The following is a 22,866-nucleotide window of genomic DNA, read 5'->3' as shown; positions in this document are numbered from 1 at the left end:
TTGGTCAAAGCCTAACTATCTGTAGGAGGAAATGTTCAACAAAATTCACAAAATTTAAAACAAGAACAAAGAGCCTAACCATAGCCCGTTTTATCACACTAGAATGAGAAGCTTGCAACAAGCAGAGATTATGCACCCAAATCATGCAGCAATATCTCTATACATCACACTTTATTTATTTACAACTCGAAACTTGAAACTCTAAACAAACCAACTTAAATTGAGTCCGGATCTGGAATACTTTTTTCATAGATATATTCAACAATTAGGCATTTAGGCTGCTACGGGCTCAGCTGTTGCACCACTAGTGATCATGTGTCCACCACCACATCCGCCACACTTGCCTCCACCACAACCACCGCCACATCCACCACATCTAGCTGCCATATGTCCCCTGCACTTACCCCCACCACAACCACCGCCGCATCCACCGCATTTAGCTGCCATGTGTCCCCCACATTTACCCCCACCACAACCACCACCACATCCACCGCACTTTGCAGCCATGCTTCCACATCCACCACAACCACCATATTCACCGGACCCTGCAGACATGTATCCACCGCAACCTCCACCACAACCTCCGCACCTTGCAGCCAAATGTCCACAGCCGCTGCCACAACCACTTCCACAACCCCCACCATCACAGACATCATGTGTTGCATTTCCTGTACCCTCATCAACCATTTGCACTCCGGCCTCCATTAAAGCTTCAGTTTCAACAGTAGGAGTTACCGCGCTTACTTTGTTCTCTTCATGACCTACCTTAGAGGTGAAACCACACTCCGTTCTCAGCATATTGGACAAAATATAGGCTAAAGTAATGCCGGTTAGTATCATCCATGCATCCTTGACCTACACATAACCGGAAAAAAATGAGAAGAGCCAAAGGGGAACATGAATACTTAAAGACTGTTCTCAAATCTCAATCAGGGAAATATATATACCTTGAAGATTCTGTGTTTGAAATCTATTAATGCTACAGACCGTCCGTACGGATGATCTCGAGAGAATTCAACCGCAGTCATAAAGTCTTGCTCACTTCTCTGCTTTTCGCAGTGCTTGGGCTCAAAGTCTAGCCTCCTTCCAGCAAAGAGTTTTACCTATGTAATTTTGAGTCACTATTAGTCATAAAGTGTTACAAGTGATAGAGTATATTATATATTATTATTGGGCTATAATCATCAGCTTAAGCTTTTAATTGAGTTGGTTTGTATCAGATGACCAACTCATGGGTTCCAACTTCCAATCATATCCAATCCTCGTTTCAAATGGAACATTAATAGCCAAGTATGAGATTGGGTGAGCCTAAGCATTTGGTTGAGTTGATTCCTTAGCAGTTATAACTAAGTTTCAAACTAACAAATTCGCTTCCACAGCTTGACGTGATTCCACTAACAAAAGGAATATTCAAAATTTTCCAATGATTTTACAAGCAAAGGCGATACGAAAGCTAATATATGTAAGAGCTTCGTCTTTCAATATATTTAGACAACATATTTTTTGAAGGAACAAAGAATAAATAGAGCAACAGCGAGACTTTACCATCTTGTCACCAACGAGCTCAAAGATTTCACCATTGTTTCCAGAAGCATTAACGAGCTTAAAAGAACCATGGCTTCCCTTTATAAACCACGCATTTTTGCGAAACTCAGCCAACGTATGCATTTCACTAGAGTCTGCGACGTAGTTTACCTCTTTTAACAAGTCATCGGTGCCTTTTGTCATGTCTTTGCTCAAGTCTCTGATAATTAGATGGTGGATAAATGGTGTAAAAGCAAGTATTTGCAAACATTATGGAGTATAAAATACGAAATCTAATTTTTGTCAAGACAAAGAAATTGTTTTCGATTAACCCTTATTTGCAAACATTATAAATATGAACTTCACGTACTATAAAATGCACGGATTTAATTAGTAATTTTAGTACGATATGCTTTGTAGTTTTCTTCTTCGGGGTCATTACTCCTAACAAGACTCGTCTTATTTTCATTGAAGTTGAACCTTCGCAAAGCTAGATTTTCATAAGCTTTAGAATATAAAAGTATACGGTTGCAATCTTTCATAAGCCCGTAAACATCAAACAATTGAAAAAGAATGCTTAATTTCAGGATTTTATCCGTACCTCATGTTAAGGCTAAAAATCCCATTTCCATCATCATCCGTGACACTAGTCTCGTTCTTCGCATTTTTATACGTCCTTATCTTCGGGAGTGGAAGAAAACACGCACCTTTGAAAAGTGGCTGAGAGCTCACCAAATGAAAAACTTGGGGTGCTGGTGTTGGAATAGTAAATGAAAGAGAAACGTGCAAAAGTATTGGCTTAGCAGATGAGATGCCGGGTAGAGGGACTACTGGGATCCACTTATCGACAGAAAGTCGAGTTCTTGAAGCCAAGCATTCTTGCAAAGAAAAGGAGCAAGAACCGAATGGCTTGAAGGATTTCGGTAATGGTATGTTTGAAGGCAAACGGTATACAATCTCAAAGAGAAATTCTCCATTAGGCTCACACTGGAAATAGGCAACTTGTTTTTCACCGGATTCAGATAATATATTCAGTGTTCTCTTAGCGTTAAAAATCTTATCAGTTTGTTTCTTGCTGAATGAAACACGAATATCTCTTTTGTGAGCCTCGGGAAAATTTTTTATTTCCACGAACTCGAGAATAACCTGAAAACAAAGGTAAAAGTAAAAAAAGATTTTAACTTTGTGAAGAATGTTACAATAAGAAAACTAGGTTCTGAATTTAAAGATACAGGTTGTTTTAACCTTCATTGCTTAAATAACTATAACACTCGATCATTATCATCATCATACACGGTATATTTCACTCATTAAAGTTATGATCATGGTCTATGGTGGTTAAATGACGGCATACCATACCCTTATCAAAAGAAATAAGGAGGTTGCAATCAGAGAGACCATCGGCTCGAGAATATATGACCCAATTATAACACATTAACACTCAATATCCGCTAGAACGTAACCAACAACTTTTGATATGGTCTGTAGGTAAATAGCCTTGAATCCTTATATAGGTCATGCTAAAACTTCGATCGCAACTATTCCACTAAGGATTTTAAGCAATAGAACCAAAAAGAATATACCTGAATATAAAGAGATTGTATCTATGATACAATAACAATCAATGTCTCACTTTTCGATTGGCGAAGATTTTATAGCTCTTTGGTATCGAATGATAATGTACTGTATAAAAATGGTTCATCAAGTCATGTGCACTTGTAATTTATGTGAACTTGTAGATGATGTTTGCTACCAAAGGTCAATTAGAAACATACTCTTTGTTAAGAATAACAAAGGTAAGGTTGCATACATTCGACCCCTCCAAATCCTGCCTAGGTTGGGAGCCACTTAACGGTTTCGGGGTAACAAAATACAACAACAATCAACTTTCAAGTTGTAAAATATGCAATATGGAAGCAATATGGAACCACTTTCAAGTTGAAAAGAAAGGAGACAACAGGAAGGATTATCATGTAATCAAGATGTCATAGCTACCTCAACCGATTTCGTCTCTGGAAATTGAATTAGATTGTTGTCACAGTTATCTTGTACATGAAGCTTCTTCGCCTCGAATGGAATAGGAATTAGTGTAACCGGAGCTGGGGTAGTTCCACGATACATTGCCCCGGCTTTCCAATACCTTAAACCAAAGGTTTCTTCAAATTGCTTGGTAGTTTGAGAAAATCCGGTGTCTAGTTTTTTCCCTTTAGATCTGTCAGAATCAGTGTCATCATGCTCCAACACTTTACCCATTAATGCACAGAGATCTTTACAGTAATAAACAGGATTTAATTGATGTGTGTGCCAAATAAGATCGATATCATAAGTCGGAACACAAAAGCTTTTTATGCCATTTTTCCTGTTTGTCTTGATTATATGCAAAAACCCTTTATATCTTGCCAATGCTTCCTGAAGAAACAGATGATCTGACATATGTGGCCTTGAAACCTGCCAACAAGCAAATATTTAGGTAACATAAGTATATATAGATATGTTTTTAATCTTCAGAAGCATGCTTCGAACGATTTGCTTGCTTAGCTTATGAACTCGTGAAACAAGGATATAGAGATGAATGCACAAGGACTTTAAGCCGTATTTTCTTCGAAACAATCAAACTGACAAGAACAGGAATCGTCAATGGATTATACTGTAGCATTAAATTTGAATTGAAACACTCAAAAAACGACCTTTTTTACTATTGAAAACACAGTGCAAAAACGCGTTCACGATTGAGATGGCACACTGATGCAGTGACGGGAATGATATGGTTGATAATGCCAAATATCGGCCGAAAGCATAACATATTCATTGAAACGGTCCAAAATAGTTTAATAAACCTTTAAAGGTTTGTTTTTATAATTCTTTACAATGCGGCTGATACGATGCAATGCGGCCTTTTTTTTGCAAAAGGATCGAAAAGAAAATAGGAGCTGGAATGTGGATCAATGCATGAGAACATTTGATATCCTTCAACTTCCCTATCATAAAAAAATCAAAGCAAGAGAGAAAGAAAAAAAAAACATTAATTTTAAATGAGACGGTCTCATGGTGAGACAACCTCTATTGGGCAGGCCCATGTACATTTAATGCGTTAAAGTGATCACTTACAAATAAAATGATCGATTACAAAATTAAGTTAATTATAAGGACTTTTCTCATGGTAAGACAGTCTCATACAAGACGAACTGAAAACTCAATAATGTTATCAGAATTGATGCATTCGCGAATTAGTATAAAGCAAAAAATAATTTGGAATTCATGTCATATTCATTCTCATTTGAAGGGGCAATCAATAATTAGATTTATAAAGCAGGAGTCTCCATTACCTGAAAAGAGAAAGGAACCTGTCTTTTAACAGCAGAAACCAAATCATAATTGGTAAATTTTGCACTTTGCGTTATCTTTTGCAAGACATCTCCTAGGAACGGTCTATTATAGTCAAGCTCGTAAGGTTCTTCGGGATATATTTGTTTCCAAATCTCTTCCGTTTTACTCGTTGAAGTTCCTTGAACAGACGAGATGACTTTATAATTTCCAAGGATTCTTCCAAATAGCTCTTCACAGTCCGACTTATATCTTACCTGATTCAAAGACGGACAACACATATTTCACTAACTATTGAAAGAAGAAATGTTTTTTAGAGAATGATAGGGTCAAGAAGCTTACTGGGTTGAGCCTGTGGCAATGCCAAATCCATTCACAATCAAGTGGGATAACTAATGGGTCTTCAGAAAAGGGGTTCTCCGAGTGTTTGGCAAGCAAGGGAAGCCAAAAGGCATTGTACCTGGGAACGCAGAGCAAGCGATAGTCAACTGAGTACATCCTAATCAAATATCGGAATAAACCATTTTCCATTTTTACAAGTTCAAAAATGTTTATTCAGAACTCATAAGTGTAGCAAAATTAAGTCGGAACTCATAAGTTTAGCTATTTCGATCACTAGAACATGTGTTGAGTCACGGGTTGCATCAATCATATAAAAAGAAGGTCTATTGCACTTTTTCGTCCCTTGCGTTCGACCTTGAACCGAGCTTGTCCAAGCCATAGCATGGGTCATTTGATCAAAACTCTATTAATGTTCGGTTCAATATATATGAATGTTCAGTCCACCCTATACTAGTGTCCATTTGCCCTTGGAGGTCTCCTGCCTGAGCCATGAGCATGCACAAAAGAATGGACCTTGGACGATTGAAGACTCATTCAATTGTATTCTCGTGCTCTAAAACTAGCATAAATAACATTACCAATATTTTGTTCTCGTAACAAACAACTATAAATCTAATCAACCAGAAAAAATCATGGAATAAGAGGACATAAATCCCAACATCATAGTTTAATGACATACATAATTCACTGTAAGCAATCAATGTAGCCATGAAAAAGATCAAGAGTTGGCGCCAATTACCTGTAGATAGCCCAGTCCAAAGCAGGGCTTTCGTACAAGTGGCGATTCCGATCAACAACAGTAAGAAATTTCAAGTGTTTCTTAGCAGCCTCAACAAGATCTACACTTATTGCTATATTCTGCGCTTCGGCCCATTGTTTTTCTTGCTCCTTTTCCATGGTTCAACCTATAATGAATTCAATGTCACACATCATTAGTAATTCTTAAACGAAATAACATTTTTTTACATTAATCAAGTTTCTCATATCAAGACAAAATAATCTAAAAACCCAACAACAACAGTAATTCAAAAACTTGATCTTAAGTCCCAACAATATAATATCGACAACAAGAACCAAAACAAATCAATACAGAAGGAAATAATGCAATATTATAGAAATCTCAATAAAGAACAGGAATCAGAAACCAGAACCAACCCAATCAAAAGTTTAGTTAATTACGGCCCTTTGTCAACCATTAATGGTAAAATAGGGACCCAAAATTTCGCAACAATATAATTTAGATTTTAAACCCCTAATCAACAATATCATAGGAAAGACACATACCAAGAGTTTGTTAATATTTGAATGCCCCGCTTTCTAAGAGTCCTAGGCGGTCGAGGACGGGCCTACAATCGCCCGACCCCTTACCAGAGCCTTTGGGGGAGAAATTAGGTTGGACGAGATTTGAACCCGTTTGGGGTTTGATAACATTCTTAAGAAAACCAACTCAATCAATAAAGGATCAACATATGTAATATTCTATATGATCATCTCCAACATCTCGTCAAAACACTACCAAAAACTTATGGTTAGTATAGAACTTTTACCTTGCATAACAATTGGTAATCTAGCAAATTACAATAACAGTATTCAAAATGAAGGGATTTTATTATATAAGAAAAGGTCAAAGTACAACACTTCCAACAGATTAAATCAGAATAATTTTCAAATTTAGAATATAAAGATTGAATAGCAGAAAACATCACAGAAATTACATCTAAACAACAAATTTCAACTCTAGAAGCTTGAATCAGTATTAATTTCGAAAAGTCAACAGTTAATTCATATTAATTAATTCAATAATTTAATCAATGAAAAAGAAAGAAGGGATGATGAATTCTTACAATTATTGTAGCACTGACAGATTTTGAGATAAGAAAAGTAGTATCCGAAAATGAATGTGGATATTTTATGAGAGAGTGATCCTGTTTTTATAGGTGTAGAAGGGAGATATTTAGCGGTTACATTATATTTTGATACATTTGACTTTTTACGTAATTTTATGTATTATTTTATTATTATCTGAAACATTAGCCACAATATACCCCCTCCTATTATAAAAAGTTAATATTATGAAAGTATGCAATTAGACAATTCAAACAAAATTCCACTTGACTATATATTTTCTTAAACATTAGCCACAATATACCCCTCCTATTCTCCTTATGTGTCCTATTTACTTTTGGGATATCACTCTCAAATTGTATTTTATTATTAATCTATAAGTAAAAACATAGTCATGTGGAATCTTATTTGATTCATTTTAATGTAAAGTTTACTAATATCAATTTTTTATAAATTTTAATTATACATAATTAGATATATTATGAATTGAATAAGTGCATTGGATAGAGTATAAAATAAGCTTGAACAATGATTATTGTCAATAACAGTAATATAGCGTGTATTTCAAAATGGAGGAAGTATAAGTAATGCGTACCTTAGTCCACCATGGGTCAGCATAGTGGTTAAGAGTTGTTTGTAATAGCCCTATGATAATTTGATAATGATTTCATTTCCACGGTTAATATATCCTCTGTTTTAAATTATTTGCAATGTTAGAAATTATGATTAATTTTTAATCTATACATAAGTTAAAATATAATTAAGAGGAATCTTGTTTGATTCGTTTCAATGTAAAGATATTAATATTAAATTTTTATAATTTTTTATCATAGAAATATATAATTAAAAATATTAAGGGTTAAATTAGTGCATTGGACTGCGTGAAAAGCCACACATTACGTATTTTGGAATAGAGGGAGTAGAAATGATTCATTCTCGTTTAATTTCGCCGGTAGAAAAAATATTTAAAACGAATCCAACGATTGAATAAAAATAAATTTACAATCATATAGAATTTGATATGAATATAACTTTATTTTAAATCAACCTGAAGATCTGATAATCCCGATAGGAGAACTATCCCATTTGGTAGTACATTTTAAGACATTTTGGACGGAAATACCCCTCAACTGCCCTTAAAAAGTGACGTAAAGAGTATTACTTTTTTATAATTGTGCCTAGTTCTAAACCAAAATAAGGAAAACAGAAATGGCCGGTATTTCAACGGCTTTTGCCCTGAATTTTATCCACTTTTGGAATATTAGAAAAGATGTCTTAGTTTGGAAGGAGTAGATGACACAAGAGGGATGATGCCCATGACACAACACACAAATTACTACTTTAGAAGAGTAAAGTGGTGTTCAGCAATCAATTTTTGCCTGTTTCAAGTGCACTAGTTTAGTAGTTGGTGTTGACGCACCCTCCAATTTCTATTTTTAAAAATCATTTATCTGGTGTGGTTTCAGATATTTTATTAGGCAAAATAAAATAAAAGAAATAAATCTTTTTTATAGAGGATCGATTTTGATTTTTAATGGGTTTTTGATAAAAATAAAGTTATAACTTTATAAATTATACCCTGCGTTCTATATGACAACATTAATGAATTAAGGTATTATGCTCCTTTCAAGCTCTGGCTCCTAGGCAAATGTCTACCTTGCCTAGGTTTAGGAACAAACCTACATTAACCAAATCAAATGGAATATATTTTTGGGTTGTTTGACCAACAATTAACAAACTAACCAAAAGTCAAAAAACACCTGAAAAACAATTTAAAGACATTTGTCAAGTATCTTATTTGTTTTGGAAATTCAAGTTAAAGCATTTAGGAGTGTTTGATAAGAACAAGATGCAAAACCATCAAGAAAAACATAGAAACAATCAACGAAGACGATACATAAGTGTATAAGATATCTTGTATACCTTTCCCTCGAACATTGTTTAATATCATTAATGACTCAACAATACATCAATACATTAAAGTAACCCTAGAGCAAGTACAAGACGTGCTTTCCAGCATAGGTCAAATTCTAGAAACGCACTTGCCTCTACACCAAGCTGCTCGAATGTGCACCTGCTGTGCTCAAATGAGCATTTGGTTAGTGGCCTTCTCTAATCTCTTGATCAGTTGTACCTCGTTCAAGGCAGTCTAGTTTCACTCTCTTAATCACTTTATGGAGTGATTCAAAATTCAACTCCTCATATCCCAAGACCCTCATATCCTCCTTCAAAGTGCAAAACATGATATGTGCTTATGATATGATGAAACTCATCTCCTTCACAAGGAGATTTGAGACTTGGAACAATATAATTTTTATTTGAAATATTTATCAATAGTACTACAAGTAATTTTGTGATTTTTGTCATGTCTACCTAATACCCTTTCTGTCTTGTTGAGTTTACACCTTAAAACTCAAATATGTGAAAGTTTTTTGAATCTTAAAGTGTAAACTGCAAGTAGCAGGGGAGTATGTTTTTTCTTTGATTGGTAACTATAAAGTTTCTCCCTAGACATTTGGTTGGAAAATTAAAAAAGTATGCAAACCGAATAGATAAAAATTAAAAATTACACAGTAATAACTATAATAAAAATAAAGTAAATTTGACAGTAGAAAAAAAATAATAAAGAAGTACTAACTTTTGCAGGACAAAGAATATTTGTTTTACTCCAATGGGTTTAGTACAAAATGATTATTAGTACTACACTACTACTAGAGTACTAGTGTACTACTGGAACGTGACATTGCTGCTACTGAAAGTACAGCCCCACGTGGCAAATAGGAAATTATTAAAAATCGCCACTTTTCAATGAAAATTACGAATTTGTTCCTATATTTTAAAAAATTACGAATTTATCATTGGACTTAAAATTTCTTAACAAATGTAAATCGCACTTAATAACATTATTATCACTTTAATCCCGAACATTTTTAATGTAATTCGAAATTCAAAAAAAAAGAAATTAATACCAGACGCACAAAAAGTGCGACTGTACCTAGGTCGCGTCGCACAAAAAAATGCGACTCGACCTAGGTACAGTCGCACTTTTTGTGCGACTTGTATTAATTTTTTTATTAAACTATTAATAAAAAATTAAAAATTAATTAACAACTAAATTTTAATTAATATATTATTATTATATTAAAAAATAATAAAACATTTAAATAAATTATTTAAATTCAAAACTTATTATTATAATAAGATTATCATAATATAATAATATATTAAAATAAAATAATTTATTACAACATTTATTAAATAAAAATAACTTAAAAAATAAATTAATTAAACAAAAGAAATTTTATAATTCAAAATCAAAAAAAAATATAAATAATAATAATAATAATAATAATAATAATAATAATAATAATAATTTCAGTCGCACTTTTTGTGCGACTGGTTTTTTTTTTTTATTTCGAATTATAAAATTTCTTTTGTTTAATTAATTTATTTTTTAAGTTATTGTTATTTAATAAATGTTGTAATAAATTATTTTATTTTAATATATTATTATATTATGATAATATTAATTAAAATTTAGTTGTTAATTAATTTTTAATTTTTTTATTAATAGTTTAAAAAAAAAATTAATACAAGTCGCATAAAAAGTGCGACTGGTATTATTTTTTAATTTTTTTTAATTTCGAATTATAAAATTTCTTTTGTTTAATTAATTAATTTGTTAAGTTATTGTTATTCAATAAATGTTAAATTATTTTATTTTAATATATTATTATATTATGATAATGTTATTATAATAATTAGTTTTGAATTTAAATAATTTATTTAAATGTTTAATTATTTTTTAATATGATAATCATATATTAATTAAAATTTAGTTGTTAATTAATTTTTAATTTTTTATTAATAGTTTAATAAAAAAAATAAAATTAAAAATAATTCCAGTCGCACTTTTTGTGCGACTTGTATTAATTTTTTTCTTTGAATTTCGAATTACATTAAAAATGTTCGGGATTAAAGTTATAATTGTGTTATTAAGTGCGATTTACATTTGTTAAGAAATTTTAAGTCCAGTGGCAAATTCGTAATTTTTTAAAGTTTAGAGACAAATTCGTAATTTTCATTTAGGGAGAAGGTGATAATAAAATAAGAAGAATGACGATGTTTAAGGATTGGGCGGCAAATATTCCCTCCTGCAAACCAAGTCTTTCATTAGCTTATTTATACTTTATGTGTGCCTATATATTTACTTGTCTCCATAGGTCACTTATTAGGTAAATACTCCATACCAAGTTCCTATAACGAATATTCACGATAATTAAAAAAATAAATTTTATTTAATAATAAATATAGTATTTTATTAAATAATAAATTTGATTGACGAAAAATGAGGATTATAAACATAAAAAAATATTAAAAGAAAATTAGTGAAAAAAATATGACGACCATAACTAATAAAAAAATATTTTTAAAAAGTTAGTGAGAAACATATGGAAACTATAAGAAATATAAAAATGTTAAAAAGAAGTAATTGAAGATATGTGGGGACTATAAGCATTATTAAAATATCAAAATAAGAATAAAGAAGGTTATTTTTGACCAAAATTTGTGATATAAATAGAAAGATTCTTTATGAGAATAACAATTACAACACCCCAGAATTGCATATGAAAACTTCTTTAAGGAACGGAGAGAGTAAAATTTTTCTATTTTATACAAAAAATTTAATGTAATAACAATGAGTTTTTGACTTTTTTACATAGTAGACATACATTTTTATCCCTTTGATAGACAAAAGGTTACAATTTTAGTCAAATTTACGTTATTATTACTTATTATAACAACTTTTTTTTTATAAAAACTAACATTGTAATATCTCTTGTTTGGCACGTTTCTCGAAAATATATTTAAAATGAATACTTAATTTAACAAAGAATATAACCTTTTATCTATCATATGAAAAAGTTAAAAGCTTAAAATCAGCATGTTTATTATAAAAAAATATTTGTTCATCTCAAAGTGATCAGGTGGAGTTTCTATTTTTGTATGTTTTGGCTAATTCACTTAGCTTCCTTTGAATTTGTGTATGATATGTAAGAATGAATCAATTACCAGTTTGCCGCAAATTCATCACATAAAAATTCATTAGACAGAATAAATTTATTTGCATTGAAATTCCTAATGACTTTCTGTTTTCATTTCTGTATCAACTTATGAAGACCTTAAGAACTATGATTAGTCAAATACAATGTGCTTTCGATGAGCAACATCAAAATACACGCAACTGGACAACCTCACCACGCATTTAAGCTGCCGCAGAAATTTATGTACAAGAAGCTAAGCCGATTTTCAACCAGCCAAACTACATACGACTTCTATAGCACAACGGGTACTAGTAATTGTATAAAGAATGTGTCAAAATTCTTCCTCGGACTTGTTAGCTTCTAAACCTGCTCCAACTTCTCGCGCCAAATATTCTTCCTCTATTGTTTGCTTCAGGATGAAAAGCCTTTGGATAACCACCGGTTCATTAATTTGCTTCGCTTCCCTTATCTCCGTCTCTTCTTGACTTAGATGGTATGCGTCAAGCATGATCTTTATCCATTTATGCAGCTCCTTCGGTGTCCTGTTCCAATCAAAGCACGATACAAGAACTTCTATAATGCATCTTTGATCTAAAGAACCATAATAGTATCAAATGAAATCCCACACAAAACTAGAGGTGTTCAAAACAGATCCGATGATTCGAAATTCACCCGACCTTATAACTGAGCCCGATTTGACCCGACTTCAAAAATGATTTAAAATTATGCAAAAAACAATATAGACACAAAACCCCTAAATTGAAATCAACCCGATGATCCGAATGAACACCTCTACACAAAACCATGAATTCGAATTTAAACTAAAGTTCCATTTCTTCCTTACGTGTAAAGACCATCGGGATTTTTCGCTTCATGTTCACCTCCGGGACTGAAAGATGTAGCTAGTGCAGAGAATCTCTCTTCAGGGTCTGTTATGTTAAGCAAGTACTTGAGAAGTTTAATTTCCTTCGGTGATATGCTTCTCAGACTGCTTTTTGTCGTTTTGTACAGACGATACATGATTTCTTTTACCTGCAAATCGGTGTTAGAAACTGAAAGATTTTGGTTAAAACAACTATTATTTGGTGCAAAAAAGAGGAATGGGGGTATCGGACCTCCTGATTCATGGTCGTGGATTCTCTTGCTTTAGCCCACGCGCTATTAATCAACAATATCAACGAAGAATCAAGTTGCTTTCCCTTCGCAAAACTTCTTATCTTCTCACAGGCAATATCAATGGATGGAGAGTTCAGAATGTCATCAAATTTAGCTTGAGCCGTGTCAAATGTATCCACGATTTCTAACGTGTTATCATAGGCAGAGACTGCAGACAAGCACCTAGCGGCAAGCCTAGCAACACCTGTGCATCAAACATAGAAACAATAAGAGAAAAAGATAAGAAAAGAATACGATAGTCAACTCCTGTTAAATTACAATCGATGCCACTAGAGGAGTTCATTCGGGTCATCGGGTCGATTTCGAATTAGATGTTACCGATCGGTTCATAATCGGATCTTGTATCTATGTTGGTTTCTACATAATTGCTAATCCATTTTTATATTGGGTCAATTCAGGTTCGGTTACAAGATCGGGTAAATATCGAATCATCGGGACTGTTTTGAACACCTCCAGATGCCACTGGTCCACTATTCTTCGACTATCTTCAAATTTGTAAATAACTTAAATGTGCAAAAAGGAAAAAAGAGAGAGAGGCTATATGAGTGGAACTATATTGTTCAACTATATGCTACTGATGTAATCTGCTCTCTTGATACCACATTGATAGCTCCTATCTACAGACTCAACAAAATCCTCAAAGGGAGAACAGTGGTGTGGTTAGAACTTCTAACATTTCAATGTTCATACATATAAAGAAATCTTATGTATAGGGGATAATAAGTACTATTACATTTGAATCAGCTAGATCTAAGATTTCCATTCCCGAAGAAACTCTAAGTTGGCTAACACAAACAACAACATCCAAGACGAGAAAATGAGCATACTTCATGAGAAGAATATACGTATATTTACTCCATAAAGAAAGAATCAAAAGTTTGTTACCATCACGGTCCTCCAAACTGTCATAAGTTTGTTGAAGAAAAGTGAGGTGACGAAAGAACTCCCCATTGAAGTCTCTACGTCGTTTAGCAACAATTGCATTAATATCTGTAGGATTATCTTCTATCTCTTTCAAAAGATCAGTATGTCTTTCCATTTCATCATCGATCTGCATTAACTCATTCATATAAGAACATTAATTCTTTTATGTCTCCAGCCTATATTATATCTTTCATATACAATGAAGTTTTCTACATCTATAGAAGCCATACAAATTGATACTTCTTCAATATTCTAACAACACTTATCTTTTGATAGACTAATGTCTTGTTCTCCCAAACAACTATTTAGTTCACTTCGATTAAGTTGTTTTTAGTTCACGGTTCAGTTAATCACATCTCTTATTACTCACATTTCACTATGCACTGAGTTTTGTTCACTTCAGATGAGTTCCATTGAATTGTTAGTACTTTTTGTGCGGACAACGAAAGCAATTACCCCAAAAACAATAAAGCAACAATAAAAGATTCAAGAAGATACAATAAAGAACACTCCAGACTTTTAATTTTACTTTTGAATGGAGATTAAAAGATGAATCTTAAAACTCTCCAATGGTGGCTCATTTTCTTTCTATTGTGTCTCTTGTTAAACCCTAATTCTAATTAGAGAGGGGTTTAGTAACCCACTCGTACAAAGAAATTAGGTTAAGAAACCTAGGAAAAACCGGCTAAGAAAACCCACGTAATTGTTAGCGCATAATAAGCCAACTCGCCGTTTCCCTTGGTCCAAGAAACGCCGACTCGGCGCTCTCTTCTGGAAACTGCTCTTCAAGGTCGGCACTAAAAGCCGACTTGGCTTTTTCCCAAAGCTCCAAAACGACAACTCAACATTTGCTCCTAGAAGATACCCAAACTTCAGATAGTGAACACCGACTCGTCTTCTATTCTAGCCCAACAAATGTAGACTCGACATTTGCTCTCTAGAAACACGCCTCATTTGTTTCTTCTTCCCTTGGCTTAGACTCAGTTCAAGTCACCAAAACATCAAAAATAGTCCTAAAGAACAACCCCAAAGAAAAGATACTTATCCAACAAGGACCTACTCTACCCAGCTTATCTCAGTTCTAATAAGATCTATTTAGTTTAGTTTAACCTTTTTCATCACTTCCCTTAAAACATTTTCTTCATTTTTCATTGTTCGGTTTGACAAGGAACATAAAATGAAAAACTTGTGTGGAACATTTTCCTCAAAAAAAGGAAGAAAAAACACTTTTCCTCCACTCTTCCTTCCTCAAAATCCCCATTTCCCAATAGTTTCCCATCAAATCAAACAAAAGAAAATCAATTGCCATTTGCATTTTACATTGTCAAGATAGTGTTTGAGTATATAATATATCCTGGGCCTCAACCATCAGCTTACGCTTTTGGTTGAGGTTGAGGCCTCAGGATATGTTTAGTTGAGTTGGTTCCTTAATAGATAGTTTTCATGGCAAATTGTTTCCAAGCAAATGCTTTCCCCCAAACCAAACACACCCTTAAAGCTTAAACCCCCTTAAATTCAGTTCTCATGAGTTAGAAAGAAGTCCTAATGCGAACAGTTTCCAAGATAGGTTACAATTTAAACTAAAAAAATGTTTCAATGGAGAAAAAAATAGGTTACCTTCTTAATTTTGGTAGCCAAAGAGCTTAATTTTTTCTTCAAAACAGGATCAATCTCCATATCAGCTCTTGTTTGACATCTATTATAGAATCTGTCCCTATATTTCTTCCATTCATCTCTAAAACATAGGTACTTTTTCCAATCTTTAGACCTGGGTTTCTCATTCATAAACAAATCAATCATCTTATCACAAAATTGGGTCATTGTAAAACCTTCAGCAACTTCAACCTCTGCTTCATCTTCCACCACTTGGGCACCAGCAGCATGAGCATCTAAAACCCAGAAAAAAGAACAAAACTTGACAATCAATAAACAAAGATGATTAAATAAATAACCCAACTGATGAATTGTACTTACTAGTCTTGGAATTGAAGATGGTGGATTTGAAGTTGAGATTTTGAGCTGTTTTTAAGGGTTTAAGAGTTTGGATACATGAAATTGAAGAGAGAAAGGGGAATTTAGCAAGTGATGATGTGAAAATGTGAGAAGAAGGATCAATGGAGGGAAAATTTGAGATGGGGATTGAAAATTGTAATCTTAAAATGGTGCGACTCATTCTTTACAGCTTTTCAGGAGTTCTAGCACGAAGATTAGAGGTTTTAGATATAAATTGCGCAGGCCGCATGTCTAGAACACTGCCTTCTACTACTACTTCAACTAGGTAAAATTCCCCCAACAAATAGTGATAAACGAACCACAATAATAATAATAAAGTGATGAGTATTATCTATAACTTTATATAAATTATGAGTTTATATGATTTTGTGAGTTGTTAAACTATAATTCATTTTAAGTTGTAATTTGGATTAACTAATTTCTAAAAGTATAAAAATGCTATGTGGATTAGTAGTTTTTATGAGAAAAATTTAAAAAAATAATTTTGCTTAGTTTTGTTTTGTATCAAAAGTATTACTAAAATCAATAGTGGTTTTATGGATTACTCATCCAAGCGCAATATGAGAATCGAATATAAAACCTTGCTTGTAGAACATAGAATTTGTCATAATTAAAATAAAACTTGATTCTCAAAATTAATAGTTTTTATTTGCTTTTTTGTATAGGAAAAACAGAATATTTGCCCAATTAGTGTTGAAAAAAATTACCCATTTTAAGATTCATTAAAACTTATTTTCCAAACTAATATTTAGTTATAAAACAAAATTAAATCAAACTATATAATTATGGTTTGGAAGTTTCAAATCTGAATTTTGAGGTTCTTGCTGCAAAATATACTTGGAAAAAAACACAAGCACAAGTTAATATTATAAGTGCCTTAAATTAAATACTTTTTCAGTTTTACTATATTTGTTACATTTAACTTTTTACGCAATCTAATGTGTTATTTTGATCATCTATATATTGAACTATGCATATCAAAAAATTATAAAAACTTAACATTATGAAAGTATGCAATTAGAGTATTCAAAAAAGATCCCACTTGATGATATTTTTTTTCTTACACATTAGTCGCAATATATAAAATAAGGTTTAGTAATAAATAGTGTCAAAAATCATTATGTAGCGAGTATTTTAGAACCGAAGAAGTATCAATATTATTGTGACTTGGTTTACATAACAAGCTTGTTCAATAAAAAATAGTAATACTCATAATGACAAGCTTGTTTAATTATATGCAAATTCCTAAATTATTAAAACTGATGAATTGTTACAGCTCATGTTCACCTTTGTATTACTCCCTCCTATTCAGCTCAAGTGTTCCATTTACTTTTGAAACACTGTTCATTTATTACTTTTAAATTGCATTTTATTATTAATATATAAGTTAAAACATAGTCATGTGGGATCTTATTTGATTTGTTTTGATGTAAAGATTATTAATATCAACTTTTTATAATTTTTAATTATACATAACTCGATATATTAAGAATTGAATAAATGCATTGGATAGAATGCATAAAGTAAATGGGACACTTAAGATGAATAGGAGGGAGTATCAATTTTTATGACTCCTGCATTTTTATTCGTGTTAATCTGTAATATATTTTAAAAATTCCTAATTCAACTAAGTAAATGCAAAAACTCACAACCAAATTAAAATCAATAACCATCATTTCTCTTGGCAAATTTTTTTTTTTTTTTTTTTTTTTTTTTTTTTTTTTTTGCATTTACCAAAAAAAAAACACTTTATAACCGAAACTTGAAACTCAACTCAACTTATTTGCATCCGGGTGAAAGCACATCCCACCTTAGAGGAAGAACTTTCACAACCCACTATTTATATGCATCAATAACCATCATTGTTAATTATAGAACAACTAAAAATAGAGATGAAAAATATAAGAACATTACACGTATCTCCATTGTACAATAAACAAATTTCAAATTAAAATTCTATTTGTTCCAATTCATCAAAATGAAATTGAGGTTTTAATTAAGTAGGAGTAGTTTTTTTGAAAGAAAGGCCTAATGATCTGATCTACTGATGGGATAGAGGAATAAAAGGACCTTTGAAATTTTATTTTCCTGGTAAGAGTTTTAATTAAAATATAATTTTGGGTTCTATTTGATTTGTCTAGGTAGTTAAGATGTTCGAAATTTATAAACCACAATTAAATAGTTTTATTTAATGGTTTTTCTAAATGAACACTAGTTTGAAAAGTGAATTTAGTAAATCCTAAATTAATTATTTTTTTTCTTTTGCAATACTATTTAGGCAAATTATTCGAAAAAATATACATTTTAAAAAGCACAGATTATTGTATGAGACACGCCTCGTACTTGCTAACCAAAACTTTTTAGTTTATGAGTTTTTTTGTTTGTGTTTTGAGATTGTTTGGTCGTGAAATGTTCTAAAAAAGTTACAATGAGTTGAAAAACAGTAATCTGGTTGCTGAGTGAGGAAAACGAATCTTCCCTTCAAAGGACTGCAAAGATAACTAATCAACCAATAAACCTTTCGATACTTCCTTTTCAATAAACTGATCTTGAATTCTGATAAGGGAATTCCCTTTCCGCTGCAGCCAATAAACTGATCTTGAATTCAGTTGTTGGCATAAACCACTTTTAAATCCCTAATTTAGGGTTCTGTTGAAATCAATTGGGGATTTTTTTGGAGTAAACAAGAGGTTTGAGAAATGGCGAAAGCGGGAGGAATAACAAATGCGGTGAATGTAGGAATTGCAGTGCAGGCAGATTGGGAAAATCGAGAGTTCATTTCTCATATCTCTCTCAACATCCGACGCCTTTTCGACTTTCTTGTTCAATTTGGTAACTTTTTCCCCTGGAATTTGCTACTAATAAACATAATTTTGCTATGATTTGTATTGGAATTTGGAAATGATTCAATTATCAATTATTGATGTGATTTTGTATTTGCATTCATCTTGCTGTCTTTTATCTAATAAAAGTAAAATTTTCTTAAGAGATTGGTAGAGATTATGAGAATTTGTTCTGGGGATGAAAATTTTGCGTTGGTTGTTTAGATTTTATCAATTTCTGTAAGGATTTAGGGATCAGTTGTTCATTTGTGGTTTGAAACAGGTCCACAACGAAGGAGTAATTGATTTACAAATAAATTAACAATAAGAAGACTCATGTATAGTAATTAATGTGTTTGTGACTTTAGCAATTCATTGTTCTCTTGTATTCTTAGTAATTTGCAAATGAATAATTTTGCCAACCAAGATTTTTCCATATCTCACAAAATTTAGAACAAAGTGACCTTTGATTTTGATGAGCTGGAACGGAAAAATGCTTTAGAAGAAACAAAGGAAGATTTCATATTCATTTGACATTGTATGTATCTGGATCAGTTTCCCTCAATCTGAAACCTGATCCTGCACACTTGGCTGGGAAATCTTCTCAAATTTCATAGAGAATGTGGCATTTAATGCATCACTACAATGGTAGCTTTCATGAAAGGACAAGGGCTTACTTTATTCAAAAAAGAGAAGTTTTCACAAATTGGGTAAAATGTGAACTTTGCATGAACATCCAATAGACAACCATTACGTCAGAAGGCATAGCTGACTCTACTAATATAGCTAAGGAAAAGGTGTGAGACCATGAGAACATACCAACGGTGCACACAAAGGTTAAGAGAGACATTCCTTAGTAAACTAGGATTCCCACTGCTCCAAGTCAATCATTTGGTATAAATACACCAACATGCTCCACCATTAAGAGAGCTTATGTTGAATTCTCTAACTCATTTATTGCTATTTACTCTCAATCATTTGGAGAATAACATTAACTCTTTTTGCATTTACGCTTGCTTTAAAGAACACCATCTAACGCTTCACGCCATAAAAAATTCTAGCAAGTTCATTCAAGGAAAAGCCCATTGCTCACTTGAGATTGGGCTTCTTATGTATTTCTTTGGTGTACTTATTGACTTGATCGTCGAAGGTGATCTTGAAATCAAACTCGGGCCCTCTAACATGTGTTACTTGTGTAGACTTGGTCATTTGGAGTGGCCGTACATAAGAAAGGCTAGATAGCAAAGACAAGCCTTAGCCTCTCATTGACAAACATTCCCCTAATCCTCTCGCACTAATTCGCTTAGTGCTCTTTAATTGTGTCCAAGTCTTTAATTGTGAATTAGAGATATAAGGGTGTAAATTGAGTAGATTGAAATACAAGAGGAAGATTGATGGACTGAGTTAGGATCAAATATGAATAAATATATAAGGGTGTAAATTGAGTAGATGGAAATGCAAGAGGAGGATTGATGGACTGAGTTTCGTGCATTTGATAATGGTCTTCTGGATTAATGCGCGTATATGTCTCCAAATGTTAAAGATGAAATGAGGGAAATAGAGGAAGACCGATTGAGTTGAAAACATTGTTATTATTGATTATATTAATTCTTGGATTTCAGCTCAATGTATATGCATGTCAATATGTTTCATGAGGATTTCATTGTTGATATTTTGAACTATGGGATTAATATTGAGAGTGAGTGGTAAAGCATGACTTGTAGCTGTAGTAAGTCTTACAATCTGAGTGGTATTACCGAGGGTGACTGGTAAAGCTTGACCAGTAGTTGTACTTATGAGTGGTGTTACCTTATTTTTGTTCAAATGGGCTGGTTGAGTTGTTTGTGTATGTCTATTAAACCCCTCAAAGTTTTCCTAGGTGGGAACAACTAAGGGCATTGTTGTGATGTAATGAATTGGAGTACTTCCACTCTAGTCTTGAACATGTAATGAATTGGGTCAAAGGGTCCAAGGGCTTTATCGACATTTTATTATTAGTTAGTCTTTCGGTTTTGTTAGTAACTATAGTTGTTATTTTTAGTATTTGTTGTTGGGCTTAGGCTATATATAGAGCCAGCCTTGTAATAATAGTTAGCTTGTTGAATATTAATAAGGAATTGGTCTTTTGGAGTTGGTGGACAGACTCGAAGTGTCCATACTAACTAGTATTGGGTCGGGTCTTGGCTGGTGTGTTACAGAACATTTCAAAGCTTTTTCTCTGTTGTACTTTTATCTGCCAATGGAAACTCATTATATCTATGCATATACTTGATCCAATCTTGGCAATTGATACCTATTTGGTTGGTTTTTTGATTTTCATGCAATACTGTTTTCTTCTATTTTTGCCTTTCTGGAAAAGAGAAACTTTAATCATGTATTTTGTAATAAAGTTGTAGCTATAACTGAGCTTTTATTAGCTTTTGGAAAAGAGAAACATCAATCATGTATTTTGTAATAAAGTTGTAGTTATCACTAAGCTTTTATATATTTGTATAGTAAATATATGATTACAATTTTCAAGAGTTCTTATTGTGCTATGTTACCTTTTATTATCAGAGGCTACAACAAAGAGTAAATTAGCAGCACTGAATGAGAAGCTTGACACTCTAGAAAGGCGCCTTGAACTACTTGAGGTCCAAGTGAGTACTGCATCAGCCAACCCTTCTGTTTTCAAATGAGGTACTCAAATCATGTTCTTAAGTTGGAAGCAGTGCTTGTTGTAATGCCACTCAGTTGTTAAAAGTTGCTTAACATAGAAGGATTTGACTATATCGTTGTATCTTCCATTTAAGTTCTCATTTTCTACATAAATTACGGCCGGTTTGGTTTTTAGTTCTAAATGCTGGTAATTGTAATGATTTTTGGTGTAAATTTCTAGAAATGTATCCATTTGTTCTCATAGAAATGAAACTTTAATCATAAAAAAGTTTATTTGTTTATAAATTTCCACTACCATCTTATATCTTTTTTAAATGATAATGCATTAGAATGCATTTTGTGAAGAAAATGACCATTGAACCAACACATTTTCCTTTCAAAATCACACTAAATTTCTATATACCAACCACAGCTGTAATAGTCAATAGCTTGGTAAATTGAATCCTTATCCGTTATCTTTTGATAATATCAAGTAATAGTAATTTTTGAGAGGCGTTGCTTGTTTTCTCTTGAATTATACCTTCTCAATCTAATTTTTCTACAATCGAACAAAGTTACTTTATTAATTTGTTAGGCATTAATGACAACATCCTTGTCGCTTGTAACAAGATTATGCCAAGCAGTGATATAGAAGGCTTGATCTTTCCCATCATCCTTATTAATCTATTATGTTTCATGCTCATGCATAATGTGTTGTAAAGAAGTTGTCTGATATTAGAATTTTAATATTAGGAAACTTACATTAGGCTTGAATAGAAAATTTTAGGGAAACTAACATTTTTAAGATTCTGATTATGTTTGGTTTGCGATATGGTACATCTGATAGTTGATGAGAGCAAGGTGACCAACATATAAATTGCTGTTGGCTCCAAAGATTTAAAGAGCGATTTTACCAAATACAAAATGAATGAATTAGAAATTTAACAAGCAAATTAATGTAATTCTTTGAAGAAATGACCACAGTTGGCCACCTGTTTTGGTCGGAAAGTGATCGGTATTCAAAATAGCAATCAACTGGTATACAATAAGGTTTTTGTAGTTACTATTTAAAACAATCGACATCAAAAATATATAGAACAACTGAACAAAACCCAAATTAAGAATTACTGAAATTTCAAAGCTCACTTAGTCACTTGTTTAGACTGGTTCGTTTGAAAAACTTGTCCAAATAAACACTTAGCATTAGATCCACT

General features: G+C 32.4%; 3 protein-coding genes across 3 annotated transcripts; 1 reads left to right on the top strand and 2 right to left on the bottom strand.

Annotated features, from left to right (window-relative positions):
* Positions 1-53: 53 nt before the first annotated feature.
* Positions 54-7,120, bottom strand: LOC130820668 (glycine-rich domain-containing protein 1-like). The gene is made up of 9 exons (XM_057686124.1): positions 7,035-7,120; positions 5,930-6,095; positions 5,191-5,308; positions 4,851-5,105; positions 3,520-3,972; positions 2,126-2,670; positions 1,546-1,744; positions 948-1,103; positions 54-855 (listed from the first exon to the last, which is right to left on the bottom strand). Exons 2-9 carry the CDS (start codon positions 6,085-6,087, stop codon positions 274-276), a joined length of 2,466 nt encoding a protein of 821 aa, XP_057542107.1. The 5' UTR covers positions 6,088-6,095; positions 7,035-7,120; the 3' UTR covers positions 54-273.
* A 4,970-nt stretch (positions 7,121-12,090) lies between these two features.
* LOC130820667 (uncharacterized protein At4g37920) lies at positions 12,091-16,476 on the bottom strand. The gene is made up of 6 exons (XM_057686123.1): positions 16,155-16,476; positions 15,798-16,069; positions 14,142-14,307; positions 13,196-13,440; positions 12,925-13,112; positions 12,091-12,622 (listed from the first exon to the last, which is right to left on the bottom strand). Exons 1-6 carry the CDS (start codon positions 16,351-16,353, stop codon positions 12,412-12,414), a joined length of 1,281 nt encoding a protein of 426 aa, XP_057542106.1. The 5' UTR covers positions 16,354-16,476; the 3' UTR covers positions 12,091-12,411.
* A 2,045-nt stretch (positions 16,477-18,521) lies between these two features.
* Positions 18,522-22,669, top strand: LOC130820666 (protein BRICK 1). The gene is made up of 2 exons (XM_057686122.1): positions 18,522-19,025; positions 21,572-22,669. Exons 1-2 carry the CDS (start codon positions 18,893-18,895, stop codon positions 21,691-21,693), a joined length of 255 nt encoding a protein of 84 aa, XP_057542105.1. The 5' UTR covers positions 18,522-18,892; the 3' UTR covers positions 21,694-22,669.
* The last annotated feature ends 197 nt before the right edge of the window (positions 22,670-22,866 follow it).

Source organism: Amaranthus tricolor, chromosome 8 (assembly GCF_026212465.1).
Source record: "Amaranthus tricolor cultivar Red isolate AtriRed21 chromosome 8, ASM2621246v1, whole genome shotgun sequence".
Taxonomy (NCBI): Eukaryota; Viridiplantae; Streptophyta; class Magnoliopsida; order Caryophyllales; family Amaranthaceae; genus Amaranthus; species Amaranthus tricolor.
This window is presented reverse-complemented; position numbering and strand designations above follow the sequence as displayed.

Bases quoted from the DNA above. Each gene is read 5' to 3' on its own strand.
- LOC130820668 (XM_057686124.1), bottom strand. From the start codon at position 6,087: ATGGAAAAGGAGCAAGAAAAACAATGGGCCGAAGCGCAGAATATAGCA. The intron at 5,309-5,929 runs GTAATTGGCGCC...CTGCGTTCCCAG, and splicing joins TTGGACTGGGCTATCTACAG to GTACAATGCCTTTTGGCTTC. The intron at 856-947 runs GTATATATATTT...GGTTATGTGTAG, and splicing joins TCAAACACAGAATCTTCAAG to GTCAAGGATGCATGGATGAT.
- LOC130820667 (XM_057686123.1), bottom strand. From the start codon at position 16,353: ATGAGTCGCACCATTTTAAGATTACAATTTTCAATCCCCATCTCAAAT. The intron at 14,308-15,797 runs GTAACCTATTTT...GAGTTAATGCAG, and splicing joins TGGCTACCAAAATTAAGAAG to ATCGATGATGAAATGGAAAG. The intron at 13,113-13,195 runs GTCCGATACCCC...ACCGATTTGCAG, and splicing joins CCACGACCATGAATCAGGAG to GTAAAAGAAATCATGTATCG.
- LOC130820666 (XM_057686122.1), top strand. From the start codon at position 18,893: ATGGCGAAAGCGGGAGGAATAACAAATGCGGTGAATGTAGGAATTGCA. The intron at 19,026-21,571 runs GTAACTTTTTCC...TTTTATTATCAG, and splicing joins CGACTTTCTTGTTCAATTTG to AGGCTACAACAAAGAGTAAA.